Source organism: Corvus moneduloides, chromosome 2 (assembly GCF_009650955.1).
Source record: "Corvus moneduloides isolate bCorMon1 chromosome 2, bCorMon1.pri, whole genome shotgun sequence".
Classification (NCBI taxonomy): domain Eukaryota; kingdom Metazoa; phylum Chordata; class Aves; order Passeriformes; family Corvidae; genus Corvus; species Corvus moneduloides.
In genome coordinates, this window is record NC_045477.1 from 21,988,465 (window position 1) to 21,999,963 (window position 11,499).

At 40.5% G+C, this 11,499-nt stretch overlaps 1 protein-coding gene across 4 annotated transcripts in view; it reads left to right on the forward strand.

Moving 5' to 3' along the window:
• CMSS1 (cms1 ribosomal small subunit homolog) overlaps window positions 1–11,461 on the forward strand; it is a 225,558-nt gene extending 214,097 nt beyond the window's left edge. For all 4 annotated transcript variants that reach the window (XM_032098426.1, XM_032098428.1, XM_032098427.1 and 1 more), the window contains 6 exons: window positions 1,943–2,002; window positions 2,709–2,811; window positions 4,249–4,309; window positions 5,109–5,196; window positions 6,982–7,070; window positions 11,224–11,461. In XM_032098426.1, the coding sequence (XP_031954317.1) occupies window positions 1,943–2,002; window positions 2,709–2,811; window positions 4,249–4,309; window positions 5,109–5,196; window positions 6,982–7,070; window positions 11,224–11,307 (485 nt within the window). In that variant the 3' untranslated portion in view covers window positions 11,308–11,461. The remainder of the gene's footprint in view (window positions 1–1,942; window positions 2,003–2,708; window positions 2,812–4,248; window positions 4,310–5,108; window positions 5,197–6,981; window positions 7,071–11,223) is intronic.
• Window positions 11,462–11,499: the final 38 nt, after the last annotated feature.

Genomic DNA, 11,499 nt, shown 5'->3' on the forward strand with positions numbered 1-11,499 from the left:
CTGTTCACTGACAAAGTGCAGAAGGTCAGGGTTGGTGAGAAAGTCAGCTTGGTCTCTTGCTGCAGTCTGGAGCTATGTGCTTCTCCGCCCCTTGCTGAGACTTCCATTTAAAACTGTTGGAAATACTGCAGTGTTGCTGGACTGTTGATGAGGAGTCAGTTGATGCCTTAGGTTTTAACTTTCATATTTTTCAAATCCTGTACTGCCTAGTGTGTATCTCTGAAGTTCCTTGTAGCCTGTTAACTTCTGCTCTCTAATGCTAGGTAGACATTACAAAGCTTCTGTAGGCCTGCTCTCCAAGGACACCCAGACCATCCTAGGCCCAAAATGTGTAAACCAAAGCCTCTAAAGGGGGAGCAAGCTTGGGGAAACCACATCATTAACTGAAGCTTTAATTGGAGAATTAACCCTGATATGCAAATGAACCAAACCTATAAAAGTGTGAAGAACCCGTGACCTGTTTTCCACCTTGGGGTCTGTCTTGAGAGTAGCCTCTGGCCCCCCAGGGTGTACCTTTGAAGGCCCTTCAAATAAATACCTACCTTTATTCCCTTATTCTTATCTAGTCTCTGTTTTTAGGTGGCCTCTTGAGGCATCACAGTGACTGAAGCTGTGTCCTTCAGAAACCACCTCTTGAATGGTCACTCATTAATGAGGCCATGTATTCAGAAGATCAGCCCCTGCCCTTCCCTACCAGCATCAAGCACATCTTTTAAACATGATTTGTAAAGTAATCAGCTGCTGACCCTTCAGTTGTGCATATTCATTTCCTTTGAAGCTCAAGTCCTAGTAAATGTCAGTCTCAGGATTTAATAGGAATCAGTGTAGAATAAAAGTTTTTAGCAAGACAACACCCACTAAATGAAAGATATAGTAATGGAGAGCAGCTGTGCTCAAGGAAGTGCACAGACAGGACTTCAGCCAGGCATTAGCTACAAACCAAGGTTGTCACAGTGTCTGTCCCTATGAAGATCATGGATTGATGCTCTCAGCATTAGCACAGTGCACCATCCGTGTGAACATGAATAATGTCTTTGAAGAAACCTCCTTTGTTTAGAAAATATATCAGCAAACATCCATGGGCACCCTGAGGGGCTGTGCTTCATGCAAGATGCTGACAAATATGTAAGACTTTAAGGACAGAATTGTTAATGCTCTGCTGAACCATATTGTTCCATCAGGCAAAGAGCCCTTAACAGCAATGGCAAGTTTTCAGACCATGGAATTTTAATCACCTTTTTAAGAACTTTGACTTTCTGTAGACATGAGAAAGGACGTTCCAAAGAACCTGTTTGGATCTTCATTGCCATTATATGAAGTTAAATGGCATGTCTGCCACAGGGTGCTTTTAAAAGACTTCCTAGTTGACACAGTGACCAGGGAAAGGGAAGTCAGCAGGAAATGGAGGAAGAGAAAGGCACAGAAATGAGTGTAGGTGTTGCCATTAGGGTCAATATTGTTGGGTAGGTTACCACAATATGAAAGGCCAGAAAGTAAACTTACTGGCAAGTAGATAATTGGTAGATTTTGCATTTACATAGTATGAATTATTTGGGGGATGTACAAACATATTTCATCATAGGTACATTGGAGGAACAGTCTAGCAGTGTAAGGCTTTTGGCTGAGGCTTGATTCCTTGTGGCAAAGACATATGAAAACTTTTTTTAAAGCATGTGATCACACCTGTACAGCAGCCCTGTGTTCAAGGTTTCAGGCTGGGAGAAAAGGATGGAATTGCAATTCAGAGATGTTACCTTCATTGAATTAACCCATATAAAGTTTCTTCTACGTTAATTTTTGTTTCAGAAATGGTAATTTATTGATGATGGATTTTATGAAGTTGGGATTTCATCAATGTAACTAGTGGTTGTGCTGCAAACATATATTCTCCCTTTGCTGTTAAAATACATCAACAAAAATATTTTTTCCTTTGTGTTTTCAGATTCCTGTTTTTTGCCAGCCAATGATCTCAGCCACAGTTTTTCTTCATACCTGAAGGAAAGTGAGTTAAAATGTTGGTCTGGATGAGATGAAAGTTGTATGAAAAATATAATTAAGACAATATGATTGCATTTTTTTAGATGTAGCTCCAAATACTGTTCATTATAAAATATTAATCACTTTAAGGCTTTTAAAAATTTTTTTATGAAAGGTCTTGTTTTTCTGGCACTTTTTTACTCTATAACTTTTTTTTTTTTGTATCAAAAATGTTCTAGGCTTTCTTTTAATTGCTAGGGATTATTTGTCAGTAATTTATTGTGGCTTCATAAGTAGGTGTATGTATTATCTTACAATAAAAGTCCTGCAGCTGTCTGCTGACATGAACCAAGAGAATTTTTATTCTCTTGTATATTTATATAGAACTTCTGGTCTGGTAAATGTTTCTTTGCAGTTGATTTTCTCTGATACAAACTGCCATATGTGGCAAATGAAGACAATGGGCTCATCACCTTAAAAAACTGTTGATTATTAATGCTTGTTTAGTTTGTTCAGTTATGTGATATTTCTGTATTTTATTTATTTTGGGCATTACATTTTCCAGTTTCTCAGCCATGACTAAATGCAGAAGTGTTGCCAAAGTTCCAGACCTCATAGGAGTCAGCATGTGTGTTCTTGCTGCTGGCTACCATTCATCATGTACTCTAGCAATTTAAAACTGTGGCATGTAGTACTTTCTGTGTGTGTGTACAAGGGCTTTTCCGTTGCAGTCTGTCCGAAGTGGGCGAAGCTCCGCAGAAACCACGAGGAGAAGAAGTCGGTGGTGATGCTGGTTCTCTGCAGTTCTGCCCTTCGCTCCTTGGAACTCATCAAGTATGGCAATAGCAAATGTTGTGTTGAGGTTGGCAGTCGGTCAGGAGTTTTGTCTTGGAACCACAGGCAAAAAGGCAAAACTGGGACACTGTCCTCTGCTAGCCAGCAAACTCACTGACTCAAACTGATGCAATATCCCTGCCGTCTTTAAACTCTGGGAGTGTGGTGTTCGGTTTTGGACTGAAGTAATGCTCAGTGCTTCAGTTGCCTGGGAAGTGTTACTTTTGTTAAAAACCAAAAATGAAGTGTAATGGGTTTGGGGGAAACATGGAACATGTTATCCTTGGGAACAGAGTAAGCCCATAAAGCATCGTGATCCACCACTAGAAATCATGGCTTTGCACCAAAGGCAACGAGGATATGGCATTTCAGGGCCTCGGCTGTCAAGCTGTGTCTGGCCTGAGTGCCTCCAGATCTGTGTCAGTGTTCTCAGCTGGCTCAGGCTGGCAAAACTGCTGGGCAGAGATGACAATTTTCAGCGTGCCCTGTCCCTATTTTTTCTGCTTCTCTATCCTCGCCCTTCTCACGCCAGAAGTTTTGATGGCTTTGGTGAATTAATGTATACCTCACAGATTTCATGGTTGTCTTCTGTGTCTTGACCCTACTTCCAGTGATTACCTGTCAGTACAAAATGAGATGGAGAGTTGAGAAGTTTGATTGCATGACACAGATATAAGCATAGATAAGGCAGATAACTGCCAGTTGTGCATGCAGAGACTAGCACCTGAAACTTAGGTGGTTTAGATGTATACAAACCTTTAGCTTTGCAAATTAAAAATTCAGTGCACTGCAAGATGCATGCAGAGCAAGCTGTCTTAAATGACATTCAGAAAATACTGAGTATGTTCATCTCCTGTTTGATGAATATGGAACATAGAGTTGTTACTGTGTGCCAAAATGGAGTGTCAGGAAAACAAGTCAGCGTTTCTAACAAATGAGTTTTGGTTAACTGGAATTTGGACAATCTCTGCAGTACAGACAATGTCAGCCAAGGTTTGCCCAGCAGCCACACTGCAGGAAGATTGTAAAATGTAGATTGGTCCATTGATCCTTCCTTTTGTGCACACACACTCATTTTCATTAATGCCTCTATTTCAGTAACTGAATTATTTTTTAATTAGGATTTGGTGATTAACCAGTTTTGAACTAAGCTAGCTGTGAAAGCACAGGCCATAATATTAAATATTATCTGAAAAGCTATCTAAACAATATTGCCCCCTACTGATGTCTTCCCTTGTATCTGTCCAGTTGTTCAGCTCTGTTGATAAGTAGCAAAGAAGAATGTACATAGTGTTCAGAGTACAACCAGTGTTCACTGGGGGACTGTGTGTGTCTCAAACATATTGAGAAATGCCAGTTAGTTTTTCTTTCCTCATGTGTGGTCTTAAGCCCAGCCCTGATTCTTGCATTTCATTGTTCATTTTTTTTTATTGCTAGGTCAATGACAGCCTTTAAAGGAGATTGCAAAGTCCTCAAGTTGTTTGCAAAGCACATAAAGGTAGGGAATTTTAATGGAGCAAGTAAACAGCTTAACAGTGTGATACCATTTTCTTTTTAAATCCTTTGGCAGTAGTGCCTTTCATACAGTGTTCATATGAAGTTCCTTCCTTTAGGTAGTGCTTTTGGTAACCCATTGCTGCAGAGTGAGGAATTTCACTAAGCACCATTTCCAGTAGCTCAGGTGCAACCTGTGCAGAATGTAGATGCTTGTGCACATGCTGAGTTTGAATTTTCCACACTCCCATGAAGTGCTCATTCAAATGCCTGAAGGCTCACACACATAGGTCTGTGGAAGCAAATGCCTGGATCCCCAGTATCCATACCTGTTAAAAGCACAAGTTATGGGGGTGTTGGGAGTAATAAGTGGACACTTGACCTTTGATGTAAATGCTGTCAAACACATAAATGTCATTTACTTTATTTCACCTTTTTCCAGTATCTTCATCTTGAAGGACTTCAGTGTTAATTCAAGTTTGTCAGTTTTCCAGAGAATTTGTTTAAATGCTGAAGGAATCTTACTGTTCTCACCTCCAAAAATAGTTGGTGCAATAGCAGGTTTTCAAAGTTAAAAAAGATTGAACTTCTAGAGAAGTGTGATGCCCAGCTGGCTTGTTATATTTCTTAAACATTCTTCCAGATATAATCATCTGACAGTTTGAAGGACAAAAATCATTTGTTACTTGATGGTGTTCTAGAAAGAAGTACAATGATATCTTGAACTTATTTCCAACTCCTTGAGAAGAAATTTTAAAACAACTGTGCGTTTACTGTGGTTTTTCTTTCTCTCTTCAAATTAGATAAAGGAACAAATGAATATGTTAGAGAAAGGTGTGTTCCACATTGGGGTTGGAACTCCTGGGAGAGTGAAGGCACTAGTGGAGCAAGGTAGGAGAACAAGAAGGGTTTCCTCCCTAGGTGTCTTATATTTAGTCTCATGAGAAGTGAAACTTCAACTGGTTTTTTTAGGTTGACATCAATATGTGGATTTGGGTACAAAACTATACAGTTCTGTTTCTCCACTCCTGCTATGTCAGTCAAAACAAGGTCAGGGTTCTAGTACTTTGTTTTATGATCACTTTAAGCTGGCAGAAGCCAGTATTAGCAGAGAAAGGCAGAGTAATGCTTCCTCTAACCTGCCAGTCAGTGCTTGCTTATGCCCCCCTTCTTGCTCCCTGGGCAAGCCAAAGTCTGTTTGGCAGCTCAGTGAAATGACCCCAATTAAAACAAAACCAGTGTGCACGCAAAATCAGGTAATGAGCAGGCAGAGGTGGGGGACTTCCTCTTTTGGCAGGGATACTGATTTACGCTGACTTGAAAGTGATTGCAAAACCATAGTGTGAGATTTAAAGCTCCAGGAAACCAAACACTGCAAGTAGATCAAAAGGAAGTAGCGACAGAAGTCACTGTATCATATGTCACTCTGAGCTCAGTGTAAACTTTGTGAGGGGTGGATGAAAGATCTGCTTGCTGATTTGGTCTTATTTCTCATTTGCCTGTAATAAAATTGATTATTCTATATAAATCTTATTTTCCCATATTCTGAGTATTTTTACTTACTCTATAGACAGTATGTACACAAAGAAAAAGAAACAACAAAACGACATGATAAGGCAATTCTTTCCATTCCTCTTATGCAAGACACTGTCTTGCTCTGACTGTGGTCTCTTGGTCAGGGACTGGCTGTAGATTGGGACTCTACTGTTCCTCCCAAAAGGGTACAGGAGTAACATAATTTTGTTGCTTCCACCAACATGAAATTGTCAGTGCTCAGCACATCAGCACATTGCCATGAGGGTGGTGAGGCACTGGAAGAGGTTGTCCAGAAAAGTTGTGAACGCCCCATCCCTGAAAGTGTTAAAGGCCAGGTTGGATGGGGCTTGGAACAACCTGGTGTAGTGGAAGGTGTCTCTGCCCATAGCAGGAAGTTTGGAACTGTATGATCTTTAAGGTGCCCTCCAACCTAAGCCATTCCAATTCTCTGTTAGGTGGAGGCAGCTTATGGCATGGACACAAGGTGTGTCATTTTAGCCCAAGCTCTAGTTCTTTTTTGACAGTTTAGTGTTGCAGTGCCAGGTCACTTAGAGAAGGGAGAGGAATCAAAACTGATGCCAAAAAATGGTGGGCATCATGTAGAAGACCAGGGAAAAAATAGGAGAATGGCTGAAAAGCAAGTTCAGAAAGGACCTTTGTTTTCACCACCATTTATTTGAAGGATAAAGGACTTCTTCAGCAGCACCACTGACCTGACTCATATTCACATAGCATCCAGTCTCCTGTAAGTTGCTGAACACTGCCTGTCCCTGTTAACATCAATTTTCAGGTTAGGGTGCTTGTAACTTACCAGTGACATCAGCTGCAGAAATTCAACTCCTGTGGTTTCATCAAGAGGAAGCTTGAGGAATTACTTTCTGGCAGGATGTTAAGCTCTTGACAAGTCTGGCAACAGTAGTTGTTCTGCTTTTGTGTTTATCTTCCAAAAAGGCATGGGATTATGTGGCTAAGGGAGTTTGCAGTGTCAGTGCATTAGTTTTCCAACCAGCAAATGTAGTACTTAAGTGTTCAAAGATTAGTTTCCTTGGAAACAGACAGCAAAAGATGTAAAAGCCAAAAATCATTTTGAGAAGCACATGTCATATTATCCTGGTACTGAAATTTGTGTTGCCTTTTTAGATGGCCTGTGCTTGAACGCCACAAAATACATGATTCTGGATTGGAACTGGAGAGATCAGAAACTAAGGAGAATGATGGATATCCCTGAGGTATTGTATAAGCACCTGTATATATTATGTTCTGTGTATTCATTACTTTTGTTTCTAGTTCTCAGGTCTTGATCAGTAAAGTTTTTTTTCTGTAAAGCCATCTTCAGTGGTATAGAAACACAAAGAAGTCAACATTGACTGACAAGTCTGTACTCCCAGGTCTCAAAATTATCTCCTGAAAAAGAATTTTTCCTTTATGGTTGCAAGTCACAGCTGTGACTTCTGTGGTTGTGCTGTGAGTTCCCCGTTTATGCTCGATGGATGTTCTGCCTGTCCCCAGGAAGTTCCCTCAGTAGGAGGACTTTGTAAAGAGTCCTAGACCTCAACAGGTGAGATGGGCATCACCAACTATGTGAAATTTAACGAAGGGAAGTGCCAGATCCTGCACCTGGGATGGGGCAGGCGTGGATGTACAGACAGACTAGGGGATGAGAGGCTGAAAAGCAGTGCCATGAAAAGGGACCTGGGGGTCCTGGTCTAGAGAAAGTTGAACCTGAGTCAGCAGTGCCCTGGCAGCCAGGAGGGCCAACCCTGTCCTGGGGGGCATCAGGCACAGCATCACCAGCTGGACAGGGGAGGGGATTGTCCCGCTCTGCCCTGCACTGGGGCGGCCTCGCCTCGAGTGCTGGCGGCAGTTTGGGGTGCCACAATAGAAGAAGGATATAAAGCTATTAGAGACCTGCCAGAGGAGGGTAATGAAGATGGTGAAGGGTCTGGAGAAGAAGTTGTATGAGAAGCAACTGAGGTCGCTTGGTCTGTTCAGCCTGGAGAAGAGGAGACTGAGGGGAGACCCCACTGCAGTTACAGCTTCCTCATGAGGGGAAGAGGAGGAGCAGACACTGATCTCTTCTCTGTGGTGACCAGTGACAGGACCCAAGGGAATGGCCTGAAGTTGTGTCAGGGGAGGTTTAGGTTGGTTATTAGAAAAAAGGTTCTTCACCCAGAGGATGATCGGGCACTGGAACAGCTCCCCAGGGAAGTGGTCACAGCACCAAGCCTGACAGAGTTCAAGAAGCGTTTGGACAATGCTCTCAGACACAGGGTGTGACTCTTGGGGTGTTCTGTGCAGGGCCAGGAGTTGGACTTGATCCTTGTGGTTCCTTCCAACTCAGCATATTCTGTGATTCTGTAAAAAGTTTCAAGTTTCCTCAAAAACTAAACAAAACTGTGGACAAACATCTACAATTCTCCACCTGAGAGTAAGATAGCATCATGTGAGTAAATCTAAAGACAGTTCCCTTGTTTTTTCTTTTCTTACTTCTCTTTTTTGTCTTTTTTGTTTTTTTGACAAGAGGTAGGGTGCAAACAATTTAGAGCCATCCATCGTTTGTACAGTTCTTCTAAGATAATTCCCAATTCTTTTCAGTTCTGTAATCCAGCTTTCATATTTCTTGCTAACAAGCAATGTTTACAATGTGTTGTGGGGCATCACCTATTTTTAGCCAGATGAAGAGGAAGATTCCTCCATTAGGGCTTGTTAAAAAGCTCCCAATTTCCAGCACAGTGCCTTTAGGTTTTGTACATTTAGAGCAGGCCCATGCCTGGAATCTCCAGGGAAAAGGACTATTTTTTACATATAGACATTAAGCTGTTTCACAATTGAAACAAATTATCAGTCATTAATCCATCAATGTACTTGTCTAAGTATTTGAATGTGCTGTATTTTACAGCCTTGCATACACAAACCAAAAAAATATACATTGCAGAAATGAAGTAGCAAAAAAACCCCCTACCTTTGCTTTTTTGGAGGCAAGGAGGCTCCCTCTTGTGGTAAATACATAGGGCTTTTTTTGTATGGTGCTTGACCTCATCTGTAACTTTTTTAAAGAACAGAAAACATGAAATCACAGACAGTACAGTACAAACTCACAGGCAGTACAAAATGTGCTGATGGGAGTGGGATGGATTTTTTAAGTCATCTGAAGTCAATATCCATAAAGTAGACCATAGGTGATCTGCCTCAAAAAAATGAAGATTATGTTGCTAATATTTAAGTTTGGGCTATTGCAAACCTGAACTAATCCTTTCAGCTCACTGTAGGCAGCATCATAGCAGTTCTGTGTGTCTGTCTAGGAATACAGGCCAAAAATTGTGACTCCAAGTCTATTTTATTAAGGCAAAATCCTAAGGCTATCTTAGCGTAAAAAGTTAAAGCTTAGCTCAAGTTAAACCCAGGTAAGTAAGAACATTACACTGCCATATATTGTGTTAGGATAAGCAATAGATATTGATGTGTGATTGCAGAATAGTGAATATGTAATTACAGAAAGGTCTTCAAAGTAACTTGACTCAAGTAACACATCATAGAGGAAGGGTTTTGACATCTTGAGCTTTGTAAGTGGAGTATCTTGCAGGTATTTATCCCACTGCAGACATCAGGCAGATCACCAAAAGTTATGTATATGGGATGTCAACTGCGAAAGATACCCAAATAATGTTTTGGTGATAAAGCATCTTAACACTACATATAAACCAATGGGATGTTCTAGCAACTTGTGAGCTTCAGATATGGAATACAGTCTTCGCCAGCTTTTCTAATTGTACAAAAAATGTCAAATACATGCTATGAATAGTTGTATGTTTTCTCAGAGAGAGGAAATACAGTGCCAATGACAATTTAGAGAATTGGCTGTTTGATGTACTAAGTTCTTTCATCCCTGTTAGTTATAGAGGCAAAATTGTACACTTAAAATTAGAAACTCAGCATACTGGCCTATTTTCAGAGCAAACCCCAGTTGTCAGTAGTTTCTTTGCATACTTAAGGTGCAACATTGATACATTCCATTGTATTTACACCAGAAAGCAAGAACAGCTGGAAGCACATGTCCATTGTCCTTGCTGTTTTTGTAGTCACCTGATGTTCAGTGGAGAGTTATGTACACAGTGGTATATTCTGATAAATATATGAATTTAAAAAATGGTGGATCTTCCCACATAACAGTTCTATATCCCATCATATCCACACAATGGATGGTGCCGTGATCCACTGCTCTGTCAGCTGCCTCAACATCTCATTAGTTAATGCTGTTGGGTATTTTCATTCTCTGTTTCTGTCTCCCACTTCATTCATCCCAAGCAATGGAGAGAGAAGGAGATGAAAAGAAAGCTCCCAAAGAAACCAGAGGAGGAATGAATGGGTTTATCAGACTTTGTCTTGGCACACTGGAGTTGTAGTAAAGCATAAAGGTCTAAATAAAAATGGATTGTATACTTTCTGATCTGACCAAAGGACAAACTTCCTGCTTTGAAAGCTTTTTGTACAGAGCTTGATGGCAATACAGAGCAGTCTCAGCTCCTCAAAGTACTTGTTTGTAAGATACAAATGATTTTTTTTTTCAACAAAGCCCAGTGTTGTGTACAGTACACACACCAAGCCTTCAGTAAATTTGAAAATATGGAAAGTTTAAGTTTCAGACTTCATCAAAATAAAAAGGTTTGTGAGAAATGGACTTGTTATAGAAAGACAACTGTTTTCACCTTCATGTAGCACATCCAGTGTGAAACTGAGGCTGGCCAGGCTTTCTTACATCATTTATTCCTCTGCAAAGTGGAGGCACAGAAGGATATAATCCTGAGAGCAAACCTGCAAACAAGTTATTTGTAAGTGGTAAGAGGGAGCTATAAGGAAACTCTGGACTAACCATGATGATAAAGAATCTTGTGTTCCCTCTGAAATATGTAGTCAATATTTACTCTGTAATACATTTGTTTTATCTTTAGATAAGGAATAAGCTACAGCCATATCAGTGTCATAAACCAAAGTACTTTGTATGCAGCACAGGCAGACCTGACCTTCATGCTCATTTTCATTCAGGTGTCTCAGACACAGACATGGCTGTGCCCGTTGTACTGCCCTTGATCTACTTTATGCCAATGGTTACTCTGGAAAGTCCTGTGGGGATTCTGTAGCCCAGGATGGGTTGTGGCATGCTTTATCAACTCTTTGCCAATGACAACCTTTCTGTAGCCATGGGACTAAATGGGACTTCAGGACTGCAGGGCAAATTCTGGGGGTTTTAAAAAATGGAAACATTCTAGAGGACCTTGTATAGGAAACTCTAATTTCTAGTCCTATAGTAAGGTGCCTAAGTAAATAAATAATGGTGTCATTATCATAACCTTTTATTCTTTCTTTGATTTTTGTTTTCTTCAGATAAAGAGAGAAACAATTGACCTACTGGAGAAGAGTATTATAAAGCTGTGCAGAGATGGATCTGTGAAGCTGGGACTCTTTTAATGAGTTTACCAACAAGGAAGTAATTTGCAGCTGCATTTTACTATTATCCTGTCTGCAACTGAATTTTGACTTTTCAGAGGTCTCTCAATACAGAATGCACATTGCAACTTTTTCTGAGTTTTCTTTTAATAAAAACCCAGAAGCTTTGTTTGTAGTTCTAGTACTATTTTTATTTCAGGAACAATGTCATAC